Below are 21950 nucleotides of genomic sequence, written 5' to 3'. Positions count from 1 at the left end.
TGGACTTAACGATTTCATTTCTTTGGGATTAATGCCCAGGAGTACAATTGCTGGGTCATTTGGTAAGCGTATGTTTAGTTTTTATTACCTGCCAGATTGTTTTGAGTATCTTAACTATTTTATATTCTGACCCTAGTGTATGAAAGATCTAGTTTCTTCACATCCTCAATGGCATTAGGTATTGTCAATACTTCTTTTTTTTCCCCGTCAAGTCTAAGAACTCTTCACCTCGGCCTAAGCACCTACAATCTGGCTTCAATGCCATAATGAGCAATGAGGATGTGCTCATCTTGCCTTTCCCTTGCCTCAGTTGCTCTAGCTTGTCTTCTTTTGTCTCCATCTTCCCAGAAAAGTCTTAGCCATATCTTTTTTCCTGTAGTATCCATTGTGTTGTCAGTCTTTGTAAAATATTTTTTATAACACATGATAATTAAATAAGGTTTTCTCTACAACATTCTCTTAATGATCATCCAGCTGCAGGGGTAGGAAACTCGCAACTTCACCAAATACCACATTACATCCTTGGCCAGCTCTGAGACTTAGAGTGCCTCCCGTCATCGAGGGTTGATCTGCTTCCTGGAGGTGTGATCCCGACACGAAGCAAGTTGAACCTCTCCTCTGAAGACAGGCCTTTAGATTTCAGAAACCTTTGGTCTTGCTCCTCCAGGGTCTTCTTCTTTGTCGGCCAAAAGTCCAAGACTCTTTAGTTGTTGCTCATAAACATAATAGATCAGTTGGGTGCTTTTGTCTGTAAGTAATGAAGACCTAATTCAAAGTGGCTCAGACAATAGAGGAATTATTATTATTGTCTTACATGACCAGGAGTCCAGAAGTTGGCTAGTGAGCTGGTTCCAGGATTGAGGGGTTCAGTGGTTCAATGAGACCATGAGGCCCATTTTCTCTTCTGCTCTCTGTTTTGCCACCCGTCAAGGTGGCTTTTGCCCTTGCCCACAGGTTTGTTTACTAAAGGTCTTCCAACTCATAAGGCAACACCCAAAGGGAAGAAGGAAGGAAGAAGACATGTACTTGCCTGGGGCCCCTTTTTAAGATGAGGAAGCCCTTCCTAGGAGCCCCCAAGCCAGCTTGTTGTATTTAGTGAGCCAAAGGTGTATTCTAGCACTCACCCTGAATCAAACTCTGTCATGGGAAATGGAATGACCAGTCCAGATTCACCTCTAGGCCTGGGGAAGAGCTCAGCTTCCCACCATGCACGTTGGCGGTGGGGGAGGAGGAGGAAGGCACATAAGCAGGGTTTGGTCAGCAAGAAAGAGAGGAATAGCAAAGAGCCCAAATGAGAATGGGTACAAGATACCTTGAAGGTTGAGTAATCTTCGAGTGTTGGTCTCACGCCTGTTTTAGGACCATTCTTACCTGAAAGTTTCTCTGATTTATCTGGTTTAATTCCCCTTAAAATGGGGTGTTCATAACTGAGTACTGAACATAGCAGGTGTGGGCTGAGTGGTGGGTGCTATCATTTCCCTTATTCCAAATCTTCTACTTTTGTTGTTATAGCTGATTGTATCACACTGTTGCCAGCGTAGCTAAAACTTCCAAGGACTCCTTTGTTTGTAGCCCCTGGGATGTTGGAGTTCCTGCAGTCTGTGAAGGTTATTCCCATGGCTCATTCTGCCGAACTCGTGCTACTGGCAACTTCTTGCATCTGAACGGGGCTGGGGAAGGAGCCCCTCCGCTGGCGGGTGATGGGGAGGCTGTGAGGAACGACAGAGGGAGCGCAGGCTGTGGTCAGACAGACCTGGGTTCTAGAACCGACTCTGCTGCTGATTAATTCTATGACGTGGGGGCCTCTCTGAGCCTCAGCCTCCACATTTGTAAATGGGATCTAATTATCCCTACTTAACAGAACCAGTATAAAAAATTTATTTTTAACAAGTACCCACACAATGCCTGTCACCTTGGGGTCAGTCAACCACTCAAACTGTCTACTTCCCTCTCTTCCTACCCATCCACAGCTGTCTCCCACATTGGCACCTGGTGTTTGTGGAGGCTCACCCTTTCAATCCTCTAAATATTTGTGGCCTATGACCAGTGGAGGGTGAGGGTGAACATGCTGACCTCATGGCATAGAGAAGGCACTTGACAGTAAGGCTGTAAGTCACAAAGATGGGCATTTCTGCTGAAGGTCAGTTTTACTGGACCTGGTCTTTGGCATCATCACTGGCCTGGGCCCAGGATGGTGGACAAGCCAGCAAGGTGGGCGGGGGGGTGGGGGGAGGAGCGCGCGTACTGCCATGGCCCATGGCCCATGGCCCAGCTTTATCTTGAGGTTGAGGAATCTTCGAGTGGCCTCTTTTGCCTGTAGTTGCCTTGGCAGGGTGGGGGGTAACGCCTGGGCACAGATTTATGATCAGGATGGAGTTCTGAGGCACCAATCCTTGAAAGGCATTCTTTTATGAAATCCCTAGGCCTCACTCAACCCAAACACAGTTTTTACAGAACCCGGAAAGAACCCAAATGAAAATGGGTACAAGATAGTTATGGCCTCGATTCTCACTGGAACCAGACAAGCAGCAGCCACTTCACCCTCTGGCCAGCCTACCCATGGGTGTCACTTGGCATTGCCACCTTCCTAGCCCCCGTAACTCCCCTCCTCACCACTGAGAGCAGCCAGGCTTGTTTTAAACGTCTCTCCTGTCCCCAGGGGAGCTTGGAGGACCCAGTGCAGGGTCTGGGGAACGATGCCCTGGTGGAGGCATCTGCTTTTGGAGGGAGGAAATGGATGGTCAGGATGACTGTGTGTAGCTGTCTTTCCCAGAGAAGCCCGAGCAGATAATAAAGCCATGTAGAAAATAGGATTAAGGTAATGAACAGGCAGGACAGAGTTTGATCTTTCAATAACGCCAAAGCCTGACTGACAGGCCAATCTGGAAGGTGGAGCAACATCGCCGGCAGGACTCAGCGGTGGGGCGGTGTGCGGTGCTGGGTGGATTCTTTTGCTTTTAACCTGTCACTGCTGAAACTTGAGGAGCACTGGGATTTTCCTTTTATGTGTGCAATGACTTGGGGGGAGGAGTATGGAGGGGCAGTTTTGCTCTGAGCATCACCCCTCCAGGGGCTGCCCTCAGGATGGTGGTCTGGGACATAGCTTGGAAGTGTAGGTGCCCTGCTGAGTATCAGTGCTTCCTCAGGCAGCCTAGCTACTTACAATGCCTGGGGACCCCTTTCAAGGTCACATGACTCCCTCGGCCCTTCATTCCATCAAGATTCCTGGAGAGGGGAAGTCCTGGCTGGAGCACACAGGTCAGAGGGCAGCTGTCGCACACAGCCATTGCCTAGATGTCAAGGAACTTGGTGTCCCCCCTTCCCTTCCTCTCTCCTGGAGCTGGGGACCCTGGACTGGGCCCAAGTGTAGGATTTCTAACCTGTCTGAACCAGGCAGAGAGGAGGATGGAGTTCTGCGGCATCAGAACCTGCTCCTGAGGGTAGATGCTCTTTAGGCCCAGTCCCCAGCCCTCAGGACCTCCATCCTGACAGACAGTGCGAACAGCCAACCACTGAAGTGTCCTTAGCTAGGCCCTGGGGTCCCATCAAGCTTAAAGGACTGCCAGGGCCATCCTGTTCCCGAGCCTGAGGTCTAGAGGAATCAAGCATTGAGCCAGGCCAATGGCTGGGCCCCAGGGAAGGTGTTGTCTTTGTGGGGACTGCCTCCCACCTGATAGAAAACTGGGGGAGGGGTATCTGACTGGCCTGATACCACACACACCCCTTCCCCAGGGCTTGTTCTTGCTGTGGGTTATACTTTTCTGCCAAGGGACATTTGAGCTGGATCTAGCATTGGTGCCCTGAGAACAGGGCACAGTGGTCACCCTGGTGGTGGTGGGCAGCTGGGCAACAGGATGAAGAGGCCTGTGATCCCAGACCCGGAGGTGTCATAGTGGGTCCAGCCATAGCTCTAAACCAGCCTGGGGACTGTCAGGTAGGGAAGGGGTGGCCTGGCTACTACTCCAAGGGCATGGAGGGTTTGAGTCCTTGGCTAGGCACTGTGCTGCCTTGTGCGTGACCATAGGCATGACCCCTGCACTCTTCCTCCTCTCCTCTTCCGCCAGGGCCATCCCCAGTTCCCCATTACTCCTCTGTTTCCTTCCTAAAGCCCCTAAGTCTCCTTTCTCAATGAAGGCTGGGCAGCAGGCTTCTCACATTCGGTCAGGGCCCTCGGGGCCTTTGCTCCATCTGACACCCTGGATTAACCCTTCTCTGTCTCCTGAAACCCTGCTCGCACTTTAGCATAAACAGCATCTCCATCATGAAGCCCACCCTGCTCCTGACCCCTGTGGCTGGACTGGTGGCTGAGAGCACTCAGAGGGCCACCTTGTCAGCCACCGTGTGGCCTGGTGGTGAAGCCCCCTTTGGGCTGGGAACTTTATCTTGGGACCTTGGACTCAGCACAGGAGCTGCATTTCAAGGCATCGCCTCGAGTTCGGAATGGCAAGGGCGCCTGGCTGCAGCCAGCTGACCGTCGGCAGGAGGAGCGGGTGTCCTGAGTGCAGGCTGGGCTGCTGAGGGCACCATTAGTGCCCATCCCCGCCAGGTGTGGCTTTGTCTCTGCCCCAGGCCCTCCGCCTCCACCCAGGCAGGGGGCCTGCCCTCCGTCAGGCTGATTATGGGAATTGCCCCTCTTTAAAGTACCTGCCTTCTCCTTTGAAAGTATTACTGACAGCTTTTTTCATTTTCTTTTTTCTTTACCTCTTTAAGGAACCCTGTAATTTCTTTTTCTTTCTTTCTTTCTACCCCCCTTTTCTTTTTCTTTCTTGTCCCCTCTGTCCTCCTGAACTCTTTGAAATTGGCTCTCTGCCCACTGACACCAAACTGATACTTTGCGTTTCACTTCTCCTTATCCCTTTATGGCAACAGATGTTGAAATTTTGTATCCTTTTATCTGCCCGCTGCCCCTTCCTGTAATTACGGTCCCCTTGTTAGCAGTACAAAGTGGACTGCCTGGCCTTTGAGTCATTGTGTCTGAACATGTGTGCATGGGCGGTGCTGGAGGCCATGCACGCGTACACACATGCATGTGAGAGGCTGTGTGCGTGGCAAGGGCCCTTCCCTCTCACCTGGCAGGGCTGGGGCAGACAAAGCTTTCATGGGCTTCTCATCACCACTTCATGGGACCTGTCTGCCTCCTTGGTTCTCTTGCTCTCCCCACCAGAGGGTGGACTAGGACAGCCATTCCCTGCTGAAAAGCCTTGCAGCTCTCTGCCCCTCCTGGAGTTCATGGCAGCTGAGCAGTATGTCCACCATGGCCTGGGAACCAGGTCATACCAACTTGCCCCCTCACAGACCAAGCCTCTAACTAAACCAGATTGCCAACCAGGCGCCCCGCTCTGCACTTTTGTTGTTGCTGGTCTTTCACCTGGGCCAGTGGTCGGCAAACTCATTAGTCAACAGAGCCAAATATCAACAGTAAAACGATTGAAATTTCTTTTGAGGGCCAAATTTTTTAAACTTAAACTATATAGGTAGGTACATTGTTATTAACTTAAATAGGGTACTCCTAAGGCTTAGGAAGAGCCACACTCAAGGGGCCAAACTCGTGAGCCACAGTTTACCGACCACGGACATAGGCCATCCCCTCTCTTCTGTCATTGCCTGTCACAACCCTGTCACTCACTGAATCACTGAGTCTGTGCCCATAACACTTGCTTTCATCTCCTTCTGGTGCCACCAGGTCACACCTTGTATTGGTAGTTGGATACGAGGCGGACTTCTCTCCCTCAACCTCGCCTCTCCCTAAAGTGCCTTGTGTACAGAAGGGGCTTAGTAAATGGCTGTTGGTCAAGGAAAGGAAGAGAGGAAGAAGGGGAGGAAGGAGGGAAGGAAGGGAGGGAAAACCTCCCACTTTCTTAGCAACCATGTTGGGCCCAGCTTATACCTATAGGCCATCTATCCCCTGGGAATAGAAGATACATAGAAAGTTGAACTGTTTGTCACCTTCCCACCCATTCCCTCCACCAAAAGCCATTGTTGCATTTTGTGGTAGCACATGCAAGATGGCGTGTCTTCACCCCCAAACAGATTCAGGAATGAGCACCCATAGGATCTCCAGGGAACATCACCAGGAACCCAGTACATTAATAGTGGCTGTAAAATGGTGTGTGGGCCACAGGAATTCTTAGATGTGGGCAGACAGGTGGGAGCCAGGGGGCATTTCAGGGCCCTTAAGCACAGGCGGACTTTCTATGGGGAAGTGTCCAGAGGCTGGGATGAGAGGTCTCAGGGGAGGGAGGGAGGAAAGAGAGAGGGGAGCAGGGTACCAGGCTTCCTGGCTCTTCGGGGCCCAGACTGGGAGTGGTGGGGTGTTTCTGCTAGAGCCCAACTCCAGCCCGGCACTCAGGGCCCCTCCCAGGTCAGACATCCGGGTCTTCAGGGCTAACGCTTACCTTCTGTTATTTTTCCCATAAAGATGGTCATGGGGTGGGGGTGGATCAGGGTCTTATTTACATTTTTCTCCTCCCTGACTATTAGGGAGTTCCTCTCTTTCTTCCCACTGCCCTCCAGCATCAGTGGAATTGCCTGGGCAGCAGGGTGAATTGGGCCAGGGAGACCTTATTTCCCTCCTCAAGGGTCCCTGGGATGAGGCCCTACATAGCCAGGCTGCGAACACATTTCCTTCAGGCTGTCCTCCCTGCCTGGTCGCATTCATCAGGATCACAGGGGCGGCCCATCTGTCTTTATCTTTCCCTGGGTCGAGAGAGAATTGCTGGAGTCATGCTTGGGGGAGGCTGGGTGAGGAGGCTCCCCCCTCCACACCCCTCCCCAGCCCTCAGCAGCTCCTGGAGGCCCGGGCTTTGTGCACAGGAGTTGGAAGGGAATGGACTTTTTGTCCGGCCTTCTATAGTGACAGACCCTGCCCTTGCTCCTGTCTTGGCCTGGGCTCTGAGCAGCAGCCCGGCTCCCACACAAGTTGTTCCACAGCCAAGGCAATGCACCCCTCCCGCCCCCCACAGTGATAGGCCCAGAGGCATTCTTAACATTCTTTCCAGAGAAAAGGGGTGAAACGTCTGAATTTGGGGGTCACCATGTTATACAAATTGCAATCTAATCGTTTTTTTGTTTTTTTGTTTTTTTACAAAAATACACTTGCAGTAAGAAAAGGAGCTCGGAGGAAGGGCTGACGAGACAGACAGCTTGCTTTGTCCCCCTTCCCCCCAAAGTTTGGGGCTATTGTCAGCCAGTCTCCCTCCCTCCACCACAGCAGATAAGCTAGAGTTGTCTAGTTAAATTGGTCCTGGGGTAGGGGCCACAAAGGGCCCACGGTGCCATTTCTGTTTGTTTTCCCAAATCAAAACCCCAGCAGGGCTCCTATGGTACTGCTGGGCCGCTATTGGAAGAGACTGGCCATTCCCCAGAGCGCGGCGTGTCCGTTTATGCTCTGAACTTAACCTCACGAGCACTGCACAACAGAGCCTTGAGGGTCCAGGCCCAGAGACAGGAGAAATTGTATCTTTTTATTGGCCCATTTAAAGTGTGTGTGGCCGTTAGAGAATCGGAGAAGCGTGCACCAGAAAGAAAACTCCTCAGCCCGGCCAGGCTGGGCTGGCAGACGGGCTTTCAAGGACCTGTCCTGGCCCCAGGGGCTGAGGCTCACTCTTGCTCTTGGGTCTCGCCCGCAGGGCAGAGTTCTGTGTTTCTTTTTTTAATATATTTTTATTGATTTCAGAGAAGAAGGGAGAGGGAGAGAGAGACTGAAACATCAATGATGAGAGAGAATCATTGATCGGCTGCCTCTTGCACATCCCCTACTGAGGGCTGAGCCCGTAACCCGGGCATGTGCCCCTGACCGGAATCGAACCTGGGACCCTTCAGACCACAGGCTGACGCTCTACCCATTGAGCCAAACCAGCTAGGGTGATTCTGTGTTTCTTATTGCAGATGTTGTGGCTGACACTTCCCAGTGGTGGCTCAGACACGGGGACATGGGCCCAGGTTAGCAACTTGGTCTGGGTGTGGCCTTTATGCTGCTGACCCTGCCTGGCCATGGATGCCCAGCTCTGCTTCCTTCCCTTTCAACCCTGGGACCAGCGGTGGGCAGGCAGAGCCACGCTGGGCTTCACACCCCCAACCCTACTGCCTTTCATCTTCTATTTCAAACAGACAAACATGAAATTACTTCTCCAGATTAAAGGGGAGAGCTCCTCAGTCATTCCTGAAGGCCTCGCTAATGGAGGGGCAGGGCCCCCAATCTGGAAGGAGAGGGAGGACTGTGGAGCAAAACAGCCCCTACCCGGTGTCACAAATCTGCACGTGTGCCCGTGAGAGACACCAGCCGCCTGCAGGGCTCCGCCTGCCCAGCCGGGGGGAGTCACGGCTAGTGAAGGGCTTTCTGGGAGCCCGGTCTGTGATCTCTAGGAGACGCTGATCTGGAGAGAGGGCTTGCTGCCTGATCCTTCTCGGGATTCTCCCCGACATCCCTCTCCCGACACAGGCTTCTCCTGTGTTCCTCCCGGGGAAGGAGGCGGGGGGACAGGGTGCTGACGTAGGGCCTAGCCCCCCACCAGACAGCAACCGTGTACCTTGCTGGGGGTCATGTCTCTGTGCAGGGCTCCAGGGGAAAGGCAGAGTGGGCAGAGAAGAGCCCGCAGCCTCCTCCTTTACTCCTTCAGCCTTCAGGGAAGATGGTGGCTCCAGTGGGGAGAAGGAAGGAAGAGGGGCAGCATCTGTGTGAGGTGGAAGGACTAGAGCTGAGGGCCACATTCACACATGTGACTGGCAGCCCCATCAGCCTTAAGCCCTTTGATTAACACTGTTTGGGCCAAAGCCGGGCTGGTGCGACCACGAAGTCCTCCCGCTCCATGCCCAGCCTCTTACCTGTGAGTCCCTGGGACGTATCCGAGAGCCCAGCGTCTTTTGGTTGAAGCTGAGGAATGGGGTCTGGAGGGTGCCCCTCTTCTCCTTCATTTCCCCCAGTCATTCTGCAAACTCACTGCTCCTACCCGTCCCCTAGCCTTGGGGATTAGCGGGTGCACTTGATGTTGAGGGGTAGTTGCTAGGGCCAGGAGGCCCCCCTACATGGTTGCTAGGGGTCTGGCATCAGGCGAGGGGTCTGCCCACTGCCGCGGTCACGGAGGGAATTACACAGTCACAAAGAAATTGTTCTTCTCAGTAATCTGCTCTTGGCCACCGGGAGGGGCGAGGGTGGGGGAGCAAGCTGGAGCCCAGCAGGCTGGGGGCTGTGATCACAGAGGCGTGCTCGCCCCGGGCTGGGGGCCAGCCTGGCCAGGAACACCAGGGACCAGCCCGCTAAGCTGCTTTCTCAGCGATTTCTGTCCCCAGACACAAAGGTGTTTACTTGTTTTAACATCTCCTGGGACTCCCCTTCTCCCTTTGTGTGGTCTTTATCCCCAATGAGGTTTGAGCCCCAGATTACAGGCGGGAATTAAGGCATTGGACTCAGGCAGCTCAGAACTGCATGACCTGCAGGATCAAGGAGTATAAAGTAACTGTGTGTGTGTGTGTGTGTGTGTGTGGTGTGAGGGGCAACCCCTTCAGCAAGGCCCATTCATCCTCCAGCGGAGGAGAGGCTGGGTGGCGGGTGGCCAGTGTGCAGGTGTGATGGAGGGGCTGATGGTGATTGATTGAGGCCTTTAGCTGGGGGGAGGGACTGGGGTGGGAGGGAAGGGAGTCTGGGGCATCTCCTCCCTCAGCCCCCCTTCCTAAGGGAGTCTAATTCTAGCTCAGGAAGGAGAGCTGCATTTCCTTAGGGACTGAAACCATTTGGAGGTTCAAAGAATCTGTGTGGGCCAAGGTGGGATAGTGGCTCATCCTCTGCCCTTCTCTCTCCCCAGTGGGCAGCTGATGACACACCTGGGCAGTGACTTTCCCCCAGGGGCTGGGGTGCTGGACCTCATGTATGAGTCCCCTTTCACGCTCCTGTCCTGTGGCTATGACACCTACATTCGATACTGGGACCTCCGAGCCAGTGTCAGGTGAGTGCTGGATAGGAGGACAGGTGGTGGGAGACCTATGTCAGTCTCGGTGGGAGGAGGTACAGACTCCATGTCAGGGACCGGTAGGGAGCAGCCGGCAAGGTCAGATCAAGCTTGGACTTCCCACCTGGGAGAGCGTAGCCGCCAGGCCCTGATCAGAGAGCCTTGGGAGCTGTGAGGGTGCCGCCCCTCAGCATTCTGTCCCAGCCTTTCTGCCTTTCTAAGGCCTTCCAGGTCCTGTGACATGTGGTCAGCCACGTGAAACACAAATGAGGGCATAAGCTACCCTGGGTCTGGAGTTTGATAAGAGAGAGACCTTTACTGAGGGGGCTTTCCCCCGTTAAGGCTGCTTTTTAAAGAATTTGGTGATTCAGCCTCTCCCAGCCAGAATGGGGAAGGGGTGGAGGGAGGGCATCCTGAGCTCCCCTGCATCGCCTCTTCCTGGACAGGAAGTGTGTCATGGAGTGGGAGGAGCCCCACGACAGCACCCTGTACTGCTTGCAGACGGATGGGAACCACTTGCTGGCCACAGGTTCCTCCTACTACGGGGTTGTACGGCTGTGGGACCGGCGCCAAAGGGCCTGCCTACACGTAAGCATCCTGCCTACCTCACGCACACCTCCCGCAAGCCAGCACTCATGTTTATGGGCTGCACCTGAGAGTGGGTGTGCCTGGAGCGGTGGAGGAAGCCCACAGTGCACCTGACCCATTGCACGGGGCCTGGGAGTCCTGGGTTTGGGCTCCCCTATCTCCTACTCGGGCCTCTCTTGTCATTCTGTGCCTTCCCTTGCAGGCCTTCCCGCTGACGTCGACACCCCTGAGCAGTCCGGTGTATTGCCTGCGCTTCACCACCAAGCATCTCTATGCGGCGCTATCTTACAACCTTCACGTCCTGGACTTTCAAAACCCGTGACAGGCAGGGCCACCCTAGCTGTGGGCCAGGGAAGCTAGCTACTCAGGGACCTCTCTTGCTTGGAGGGTGCAGTGATAATGCTCCCCACCCGTGCCTGTGCTCCCAGACCTGCAACCACAGTGCTTGAGCACTTAAGCCAAAGGCTGCTGACTCCTGGGACTCAGATTACCTAGTGGTACAGCCCCTCCCAAGAACCAGTTGGAGAGAAGAGACCTACTGCTTTGGGAGAGTGAAGCTGAACCCACCGGGCCTTGCTTTCCCATCCGCCAGAGCAAGGATCTGGCCTGGAGAGGCACCCCCGCCTGCACCTCACCCCTTAGAGCCATGACAGCTTAGGTGAGGTGAGGTGCTCCGGCCTTGCCAGTGGTCCCTCTCTGCCCTTTCCCTGGAAGGAGGGTGTGGCTGCCAATACCCCTGCTGGCACCAGCCCCCACCTCCTCAGTCAGACCCCACCTTTGGACACGTTTTTGGGGCTGGGGACTCATTCCTGGGGCACTATGGCCTGGTCTCCCTTTGAAACCAAGAAAGGATAAAGGAAACCCAGAAGTTCTGAGTGAGCTCTCAGCCAGCCCAGCCTCAGGCCAGCTGTTGAGACACGCTACAATATTCATTTTTGTAAAAATAAAGCTTAATTGTTCAAAGATCTGGTTCCTCACTTGCTGGAGAGGGGACAACGGATTCAAATTTTGGGATGTACATGCTGGGAAAGAGTAAGACCAGCCTCATGGCTCAGTGTCCCAAAGAACAAAGGTTTTCTCTTTTTCAGGAAACCCTCTCATTGACCACCCACCCCTTTGGCTGTGGAAGGTCCCTAGGATAGAGAAGGGAGTGTCGTCACCAGCTCCTTCCCTGGGCGTAGGAGCAGACAGAAGTGGACAAGAGGGCAGTGCTCCCGCAGTGACTCAAAACTTTACTCAGAGAGAAGACCATGATGCAGGGGCCAGGCGTGCCCCGGGGCCAGTTCTTGCAGAGCTTGTAGAGCTGCTGGAAGAGAGGAGGCTGCCCTGTGCCAGAAAGGCCCAGGCTGTGAGTCTTACAGGTGACAGAAGAGCTCACTCACCCTCCATGCCGGAGGTGCAGGCTCAGGGCCCACTACTGGGTTTTACAGTCCCCGTCACTGCTGTGGGCCATCTTTACCTTCTTTAGCTCCTTCTGCAGCTCTGACTCGGCCACCAGGACTTCCTTTGGCTTCTGGTACTATAGATGGGCCAGAAAGGACATCATTCCGTCACATTCCGCCCTCCCCTCCACACACACACTCAGGGCCCCTTTTGATCCCTTTGTTCAAAGATGAGGAAACTGAGGCCTACAGGGTTGACTGATTTGCTCAAAGTCACATGGCTAAGTAGGAGCAGGCCTTGAACCAGAGCCCCAGTCTGTGATTTCCATCCCTCCCCATCACCCTCTGTCCTCTTCTAGCTGTCAGATTCCTCCCCGAGCCCCACCCTGCTCTCCCCATGCTGAAACAGATGCCTGTTCTGCAGCTAGTACACCTCATGGGCTGAGGCTAGTGCTGAGGACTCCTATGGAATGGGAAGTGGGCAGGGAAGGAGGGAGGCTCTCCCTGACGCAGTGGCTAAGATGTCTGGGTGAATCTTACGGAGATGATCAGGGTGCAATTGGCATAAGCAAAGCTCAGCAAAGAATCATCCAGAGGTAGCTGGTATCTGTCCAGATCAGTAATGGAGAACTTCTTGTAGTACCTGTGGGGACAAAATGAGGTCATGGGGACACCCAACAAGGTGACTCCAACAATTTGGCATCAGGCCCTGTACTGCTAAGCTTCTACAACGTTCTCTCGCACTTCCAGCAGCCAGAGAGGAAGAAAGGAAGCCCACTGGAACGCCAGTATTTTGGGGCTTAGTGGCCTTGGAAAGAAAAGGATCAAAGGCCTTATGGCCAGTCCAGCAGAAGAGCAGAACTGGTCATGATTCCTCAACTAACCAGGGATTAGTGACTCATACTTGAGGTTTAGGACTACCCAGGACAGACAGCAGATAGCTCGAGCAAGCCAGCCCTCCTCTGGATCCCAAGAAAACGGGACATGTGCGCTAACCAGGGACAGAATAGAGACATCGAGGGTGACCCCCCAAAGCTGACAGTTGCCATATACATGGGGCTTCCAGTGAAGACCTCAGCTACCTTTTCCTTTGTTGGGGTCTCTTAAGGCCGTATTAGCAGACTCTACTTGCCGGCCAGAGAGGGAAGTACATCACAGGAGAAAGCTCCCTGACAGGACAAACCATGGAGCTATCAGGGAAGCTGTATCTCTGGGGCCCTGGACTGCTTTGCTGCCACAGGTCAGGACTGATGTTCCTTGCTCCTGGTCTGGTGCTTATCACACCAGAGCACAAAGAATGGCCTACTCATTGCTAGCAATAGGCCCTTTTGGCATCTGCCTTGGAAGTGCAGCTAGGCTCTGGTCAGTGGCTGCCAGACCTGTCACCCAGGCACTGCATCACCACTGCTGCCGGGATGTGTGGGTTGGGAAGGGAAACGCTGCAGGCAGGTACAAACACACTCAAGTGAGGGGCCTGGGGAGGATGGGGCTTTTAATACTTCAGAGGAGCCTGGTCCTTGTGGTGACAGCTACCTTGAGTCCACTTCAAAAGCCCTGATGCCCTGGGGACTCGGAGAGTTGACATCAATGTAGCACTTCTGCCCCACTCTCCCTGCCCAAATCCCTTAGTTTAGCAGAGGCTCTTCAGGGCCCCTCTCCTCCCAGGTTCCCCACTCCCCACCAAGGTGCTGGGACCCATGGCAGGAAAAGAATGTTTACTTAAAGGCTGACAGTTCAAAAGGAGTGGGGGCTGGGAGGTCCTAATGGCACCATAGGCTTGCTTTATTTTCCAAAGCTCTGCCCCAGGGAAAGGTGATCCATCTGCCTGCAAACTGGAGTGGAATGCCGGCCTCATCCTCTTCCTAGCCAGCCCGAGCTGAGGTCTTTTCCTGGGGCCCTTGGTCTGGCCAGCAAAGGTGGCAGACACTGATAATAGGGGGGAGTCAAAGGTTAAACAGCAAGGATTAGATGAACACAAAGGCTTGTTAGGAAGTGTTAACATCTTCCTTGCAAATATACACAGAAACAACTGGGAGAGAAGCAGCGCAGGCACATGCAGCCCAGCCGAACCCCGGGCCGTGTAAGGCTTTGCCCTGTAGACCAGCACCGGGACATCCTTTCTGCTGACCTGCCTTGTGCACCCGCCCGTGGGACAGGGCACTCTCAAGCCACATTCCCCAGGCTGGAATCCTGGAGCTTGGCCTCATGGCAATGGCAACAAGATCTAAGGGAGCCTGAGGTGTGTGGCTGCCTCCTCTGTCCTATACCCACCATCTTTCACGAGATTAGAGGAATGGAAGCAGTGGGTCTGGAGACTCAGCTTTGTTTTGAGTCTGTTCTAATAGGTTTATTGGTTGAAGTTAAACAATTTTCCTTAGAAGCTCCTGGGGAGTGTGGGGCATCTCTCTTCAAGGAGCAGTCCCCGCCCCCATTCCCTGGCCTTGGGGTTTGCCTTCAGGGGAGCTGCACTTGACTTTCTCCCCAGCACCTGGACTAGAGAGAGACCTACTGTACTTCTGCAGAAAACAAAATACTCAGCCTCAGGCAGCAAACATTTCTTAGGCATCAACTGTGTCCCAGGCCTTGAGCTGTAAGCCTCAGGATTTTAAGGATGAAGAAGAAACAAGGCCGTACTGCTGCCCGAGGAGACCATGCTGTATTTCTGTTCAAAGTCAAACTCTTATAGCAGGTGGTTCCTGGGCTTTTTGCAGACGCCCCAACACTCCTCCCCATTTTCATCTCCCTTCATTGTTCTCAGTCTCAGCCACACACTGAGAGGTAACATTTATTAATACTCAATCTGTGCCAGGCACTGTTCTACACATTGATTCCTCAACACAACCCTCTGAGGTTGGTTACTACCTCTCTAATCCTCTTTTACAGAAGAGGAAACCGAGGCCCAAGTCACAGAACTGGTAAAGGGAGACAATCTAAAAACAAGTGATAATCCCCCAAGCCTGACCCCTCCATCTTTCCACATTCTCACTCCCAAGTAACAGACGACCTGGTATAAGTTCCCTGCACCTGTCCAAGGAGGGGGGCAGATATGGGAGGTGGGCTCCCCAGGAACCCAGCCACCCTGCAGGTCTCCACAGCACTCTTTCTAACACATGGTGGTTTTTCTTTCTGAATCTCAAAAGTGTTCAAAAGACATGTGGGAGCAAAGGCTCTCAGGAGGGCAGGCCATTTAGCTTTGAGTCTCGGTTTCTTCCTCCTCAAATAAAGGAGCTGTCCTAGATAAATCTGAAGTCTGCAGGTGCCAGTCCAACAGGTTGGAATAGGCCAACTTTCTTCAATGTGTGCCAAAAGGACAGCTCCTTTTTGGCTATTTCAGAAATGACCTACCATATCCCGTCACTCTCTTCCCACTGTATCACCTTCCCCATTCCCAGTCTTTTCCCAACTCATTCGCCCTTGCAGTGAACTGAGAAAGGGCACAGGTCAGGTCTTCAGAGAGAGACACTAGAGGACAGGGCCACGGTGGACAGCCACATGGGCCATACGCCACACACCTCCAGGAGGCACCCTGTACAACTGTGTGCAGGGTTGGCCAGAACAGTCAAGAGAAGCCTCCAGCCAGTCCAGTCCATAGAAAATCAGTAGGCAAATCTTTCTTTCTTACACATCAAGGCTCTGGGCACTGTTCATCCCTGCCTACAGTAGCCCCTCCTAGAGAGTCACAATATACATTCACATACTAAAGGCTCTCAAAAGTCCTACTGAAGAAAAAGTTGTTTATTCCAGAGTTTCCTAAACTTATTTGAGCACAGAATCCTTTTTCTAGCAATGTCTATTAACACTTTCTACAGTGTTAGTATCACTGATGTCAAATCAGCCAAATTCCCTTCACATTCGAATTTCCAACGAATTGTTGAGGACCTGCTTAAGGCTGGCCATTTGTACATACACATTTTCATCACATTTTCCGATCTGTGAGGTAGGCATGAGGATTCACCTGTGATGGATGAGGAAACCTTGCCCCAAATACTACGACTAACACGTGGCAGAGGCCAGATTTAAGCCGACATCCTCCTATTCCAGCACCCGGGCTCATTCCACTCACAGCTGCCAGCTTCCAGGCCAAGGCTAAGAACCTTTCTGCACAAACTCCCCTAACAGGAACAGACGGTGCTGCACTGGGGTCCTGGAAATGCACCTTCTTCCTTCCCTCACCAATACCTGGCCAAGGACATGAGACACTGGAATCAATTCCTCCAAGAAAAGTGGCCAGCCCAGTTCTTCAGGGACAAGGCAGGCATGGACAAAGGAAGCCTGAGTTTCATTAGTAACCACATTCCAGAATATTCGAACTGGGGCAGGCACAGAATCTCCCGGTGAGTCAAGAAGTAAAATCAGACAGCAATGCCCTGGTGCAGTGGAATCTGCAGGCGCCTGGGCACTGAGACCAGGCCTAAATGTACCTTCTGGCAAGGCAGCCCATTAAGCTGACTTTGCAGATACACTTACATAATCGTTAACATGGAACACAAGAATAAAAACATGTACCCTGCCAGTCTCCAGACGATATGATAATCAGAGAACAGATTTTAAGGAAAGTATTCTGAGAGGTTAAACATTGCTCACAGAAACAGCCAGTAAGTTCTGTTCAATTAGTTGTAAAAAAAGGTATAGGGTATTTTACTACTCCAGGTAGAATCTGAAAATGCCACTTAGCTCAGGATTAAGGGTTGAGCGCTCCCTCTCGCCTACCTCCCAGCAGAGGGGCCTGAGGAAGGCTGGGCTGAGCCAGGCTGGGCCACTGGAGCCAATGGTTAGTGTTGGCTCCAAAGTGAGCACTGACAAACTCATCTTCCCTCCAATCCCTGGCCCCACCCCTTTGGAGGCACTATTCCACCTGGCCTCAGCCATGAGTTCAAAAATGTCCTCCATTCCTTGAACCCAGAAGTGGGCCTCTAGCCATGGAGCTCCTGGCCAACAGCGCCACCTATGGCTGCATACGCACATGAGAGGGGACCCAGAGGATCTGCCCTCGGATGAATTTTTTGGTGAGCCAGCTAGCCTCTCTGCTCTCATTCCCTGGTAATCACATTTCCGCCCGATATCTGTATTCGACAGTGACCTCTGGGGGACAAAAGGGAGGCAGCAGCCAGCTCCACAAACTGCTGGGCTGCAGATTCAAGTGCTATCAGAAGCACTTTTGTTCCCAGTTTGGACCCGAGGCCTCCTACGCCAGGGAATGCTTGCTGAAGTATGGAGTTTGTTTTCCTAAAGGCAATTGCTCTGTTGTCTGAAATTGCTAAATTCCACTTTAGGCACTGACTCCTGTTAATGATGAGAACAATAACGGGAATAAAGTGCCTTTTGTCTGAGGGCTTCAAAGTGCTTTACAAACGCAAACCCTTATTATTATGACTTTATATTTATAGACAAGGCCCGCTGCAGCGGCTACTGGCTGCATGTACAGCAATAATCCTGAAATTAATTCATTCATCTCCACCCCTTCCCTGTCCCCTTAACCCTGCCAAAGTAATGGGGTGGGGACTTGGGGGGATCCAAAGAAATAGGCAGGACCCAGGGCTGCACTGGGGGAGCCCAGGAACCACGCTGCTTCCCTGGGGGCCTGTGGACCTGAGGGATGGGGGGGGGGGGGGCGCGGCTGGCACCACAACATCTGAGAAAATGGACTAGATCCAGCCCATGGATCCAGAGGTCAAGGTCACAATAACCTTACAACAGAAGCACCTAAGATCACAAGTTAATAACCAGGTGATTCCCTCATCTCATTCATGCAAAAAGTATTTATTGAGCCCCAGTATATGCCAGGTATTGGACCAGACACTTGTTTAGTTTCCCTGCGGTGATGGAGCTGATGACATTATTACAGCTGGTCCTGAAGAGAGGAAACCCTTGCGCATTCATTGCCTACTGGGGTTTTAGTGAAGCCCTCCTCCTTCCCTACTTCCCTCCCTCAGCTGAAGAAAAAAGCTTCTCTGCCCTCCCCGCCCCCCAGGGTAAGGAGCAGTCTGAGCCCTAACCCAGGACAACCCCACCCCACCCCCTCTGCTCCAACATAGGCAGGCCGCTGTCAACCACGCCGCTGTCAACCACGCTGCTTACTTTTTGTTGGTTGTTCTGACAACAACACGGCGCTCCGTCTGGTCCACACAGACACTATAGACATCCTTAGGGTAGGGGAGGTTTCGAATCCGCCACTGGAAACACGTCTTGGTGTCCTTGCGCATGAAGATGGGCTGCAGAAGGAAATCCCACCCCAGGACTGTTCTTGAGGAGGGTAGGAAGGGATGCCCCCGCCCCCTACAAATCTCTGCCTACAGACACAATGGGAGACCCTCAGCTCGTCTCAGCTCCCTCTGACGCTTCTATCACGTTGACATGCCAGGTCTCAAGCCCTTGCCCTGGGATGACCACGTCAAAAGCCTTTGGGTATTCATTCGGGCAAACATTTCTAGAGCACTGTGCCCAGGTGGGCACACTGGAGATGAAGAGGTGAACAAGACATGGTCCCTTTCTTCAAGGGCTGGGAGCCCACTCCCCACTCAGCTCCCCTCCCAAAGACACCTGGTAGATAAACATACATTGGCATTGCTTTCCTTGATGAGTTCAGGCCCCAGGTTCCCTGCTCCGTGGGGTGCTGGCTCTCCCACCTCAATCTGCCACTGGCCCAAGGCTCCCAGGGCACTTTTTACACGCCACTTTCTGACTGGGGAGAGAAAGAAGCAAGGGAATTATGGGGAAGAAAGAGGCTCTGCTCTTTTTTGCTGAATCATCAACATCACACTAGTGGGTGGAACAGGATCAAAGTGGGAGCTACAGGCTCCTTTGCACTGGCTTTTTGAGCAGGAACCTCCCAGACTCTGAAATCTCAGTTGAGCATTTCAACATTAGAGAACCTATAAAATTCATATCATGAGTGCCCAGACAAAAGGAACATAGCTCTTTAAGAAGCCACATGGAGATAAACCCCAGTTGTGGCTTCCAGAAGGGGAAGATGGGAGGGTTAGGAAAAGACTTAACTACTGGTAATTGGGAAAATTTGGATCCCAACATGTGTGAGTTGACATGCATTCTTTCTCTCTAAAAATGTGCAAAGGAAAAATGAATTAAGAGGGTAAAATCTGAGAGGCAGATTTGTCTCATGATTCAAAAAATCCAAATGTAGCCCGGACAGTGTTGCTCAGTGGTTGCACATTGACTTATGAACCAGGAGGTCATGGTTCGATTCCCAGTCAGGGCACATGCCCAGGTTGTGGGCTCCATCCCCAGTTGGGGGCGTGCAGGAAGCAGCTGATCAATGGTTCTCTCTCATCATTGATGTTTCTATCTCACTCTCACTCTCCCTTCCTCTTTGAAATCAATAAAAATATATTTAACAAAAAAAGGAAGTCCAAATGTAATGTGAATTTTTTGTGAAGCAGAATCATTCGTTTATAATGCAAACAGCTATCTCTATTTTACCTTGTTTTACAAGCCAGATGTTTGCATAAAGCTTTTTTTTTTTTTCAAGTAAGGAACATACATTAGGGAAATTGTTAAGTGAAAAAATCAGTTCAATGGACATTACCTGGAAAGCCCTGCTGGGAACCCCATTCAGCTGTGTCATCAGGGCTGCGTCATGGGGCAGCCCATCACTGCAGGGGGGCCCTCTGGAGCTGGAGCCTCTCTGTTCCGTTCCCTGCCTGCTGCATTGGGGTGTACTCCAGCCTGGGCAGCCCAGGTGCTGCTTAAGGCCAGCAGCCTTCCTAAAGCTGTTTTAGGAGCTCAACGACTCAAAAAGGGCCAGGGCGTCTGCTGCAGCTGTTCCAGTTAGCGGCTTTTTCTGGGCTGGGGGATGAGGCTATAGTCTGATTCTCCAAATCAGGGAAGCGGTGAGTTTCTTTGAGACTTTTTGAGCAGCTGTGCCAAACCGAAACACCCTCACTGCTCTAAGTAAGGCACGCAAGCTGCACACAAAAGTGTGCTGTAAAATTAGAATTTTCCCTTGAATATGTGCTCTTACAAGGTCTGCTGCATTCTGCAGTATGATTTTATTATGTCTTAGGGCCAAAAATTCTCCCTAGAAACACATTTCCAAGTTTATAATGAAAATTAATATGGAAGAGTAAAACTTGGAAATATGCTTTATAGGCAATTTTTTCCCCCCACAAATACTTCTACTCTTTTAAGTGAATGGACTGTGACCGGGAGTATATCCAAATCTACTCATGTAATATAGCACCTCGCTTAACTGGGAGCCAGCCTTCTGGGGCCTCTGTCACAGTCACAAACTCAGAAGTGACAAATGCCTCCCAGCAGCAGCTTCTTGTGACGAGACCTACACACCTCACTCTGTTCTGTAGGGAAGATCACTCCTGCATTCTCACTCAGACTATGTATATAAAATGCTACAAGTAGAACAGGGCAGGAAATGAACTGCATTCCCAGGCACATGGGCAATCACATGAGGGGACAGCTCACATTCAGGGGGCAGTGTCAGAACTACAAAGCACGTGGGACCATTTAGTGAGGGGAAGTAAGCACCCTTAGACCCTGAGGGCATCACTAGGTAATGAAATACAGTCATCACAGATCTAAATGTGGGGGTTCCCTCAGAAAGCAGCTGGTCCGATGCCTGTGGCTTTAAAATGAGAAACAGTGTTTCTTCCCTTGCCACCACTCTCCAGGGGACAGAGTATGGGGACTTATCAAGGCTCAGAGAGATAAACCAACGTGTAAAGCCAAAGCTACAATTCAGGCCCCCTAACTCCAAGTCCAGAATTTGAATCATTAATAAAAGGCTAAATTATATTCTATAAATGTTCAATAAGATTGTATGCTATTTAAAAAGGTTTCTATTTATTTTTTTAAGTATCTCTACTTCTCTTTTTATATTGTAGCCTTTAAAGGAAAAGCTTTGCTTATTTGAAATATAATTTATGAGGAGTACCTAACTCCCGGGACTGGACAAGTGAGGTGCTCCTCTAATCATGGGCCTTGTTAAATCACATGTCCTAAAGCTTGAGAGCCAGTGTGGCCAGGAGCAGCAAGTTCGACTCTAGGATTTTGCACAGAAGCCTTCCCAAAGAGCACACGAAGGAGAAGGAAAATCAGCTACTCATTTCTTTACCACTGACTTTAAAAGCCACTCAGGTCACAGGAATTTAGCACCCTTGGCTGTTTCATCTCTTAAAAACAAATAAAAAATCTTGGGATTAAATTCTTCGTTAGAATGCAGAAGAAAGTCTCCCTACTCATTCCCTTATAAGATTCAATAAATGACTGTGGTAAAGTCCTGGTTATTTTTTCCCCACGGATGTGGGCGTGAGTGCACACGTGCAAATCCACACTGTCTTTCCTGTCGTCTTTGTTCCTGAACTCAAGGACAGCTCCTGCGGCAACAGACGACTGTTTCCACCTGCTGTCACTCTGATTTGATTATATGTTAAACCCAAACTGGTGTGTGCAAGGCAGCTCCTTGGGACGCTGTCAGATCTTCCCGGCTGAGCCAGGGCCGGTCCTTGGAAAGGAGACTGTCATTGACCCTGTAAAGGGTCTGATGGGGAATCTATGAAGGAAGCAGCGCCTGGGGGCTTCTCCTGTCGGCAGGAAGCAGGCTGATGCCCCCGGCTGCTGGCTGAAAGGAGGCCCCATCTTCCAGGTGGGCTGGAAAGTGGAGGTCCTGAAGGCCTCTTTCCCCAAAGCTCCGAGCCTGGCCCATTTCCAATGTGGGTAATTACATTCTCCCTTCCAAATACTCCCTGCAGCTTACACTGGATGCAGGATTCTTCTTTTCTGCCCTAAAACACTGCAGCGTTGCTGTGTGGCTATTAAACAGCTGCCACGTCCCATCCCCGAGGAGGCTGAAGGGAATCGAGTGGGTCATTTATAAAGCTGGTGAAGTGCTTGGGAATGAAAGTGCTCAATATCCTCCAACCGCAGCCTGGGGTGGTTAGGCTGGCGGTCAAATACCAAAGCAGATTAGGCCGGTAATCCGAATGTAATCGTTGGGAGACGGCCTGCCCTTCAGCCTCTGCCCCCCTGGACATGTTGTGTTCTTCTGGGGCTGGTTTGATGTTCC

The 21950-nt window shown here is 51.9% G+C and overlaps 2 protein-coding genes and 1 long non-coding RNA gene across 13 annotated transcripts in view; 1 reads left to right on the top strand and 2 right to left on the bottom strand.

Moving 5' to 3' along the window:
- Window positions 1-11495, top strand: part of FBXW4 (F-box and WD repeat domain containing 4) — an 80259-nt gene extending 68764 nt beyond the window's left edge. For 4 of the 10 annotated variants that reach the window (XM_059661161.1, XM_059661160.1, XM_059661156.1 and 1 more), the window contains 3 exons: window positions 9801-9941; window positions 10391-10532; window positions 10735-11495. In XM_059661161.1, the coding sequence (XP_059517144.1) occupies window positions 9801-9941; window positions 10391-10532; window positions 10735-10854 (403 nt within the window). In that variant the 3' untranslated portion in view covers window positions 10855-11495. Of the gene's footprint in view, window positions 1-9800; window positions 9942-10390; window positions 10533-10734 lie in introns of those variants that run through there. The other 6 variants (XR_009448246.1, XR_009448243.1, XM_059661157.1 and 3 more) reach the window with 5 other exon arrangements.
- LOC132214260 (uncharacterized) lies at window positions 192-9825 on the bottom strand. The gene is made up of 2 exons (XR_009448247.1): window positions 8529-9825; window positions 192-1709 (listed from the first exon to the last, which is right to left on the bottom strand). It is a non-coding gene; the product is annotated as an uncharacterized LOC132214260 (long non-coding RNA).
- Window positions 11489-21950, bottom strand: part of DPCD (deleted in primary ciliary dyskinesia homolog (mouse)) — an 18157-nt gene continuing 7695 nt past the window's right edge. For both annotated transcript variants that reach the window (XM_059661171.1, XM_059661172.1), the window contains 4 exons: window positions 18472-18596; window positions 17993-18126; window positions 12455-12557; window positions 11489-12051 (listed from right to left, as the gene is read on the bottom strand). In XM_059661171.1, the coding sequence (XP_059517154.1) occupies window positions 11947-12051; window positions 12455-12557; window positions 17993-18126; window positions 18472-18596 (467 nt within the window). In that variant the 3' untranslated portion in view covers window positions 11489-11946. The remainder of the gene's footprint in view (window positions 12052-12454; window positions 12558-17992; window positions 18127-18471; window positions 18597-21950) is intronic.

The sequence above is a fragment of the Myotis daubentonii genome, chromosome 13 (genome assembly GCF_963259705.1).
Source record: "Myotis daubentonii chromosome 13, mMyoDau2.1, whole genome shotgun sequence".
Lineage (NCBI taxonomy): Eukaryota > Metazoa > Chordata > Mammalia > Chiroptera > Vespertilionidae > Myotis > Myotis daubentonii.
Note: the sequence above shows the minus strand (reverse complement) of the source record. Positions and strands in the feature narration are given on the sequence as shown.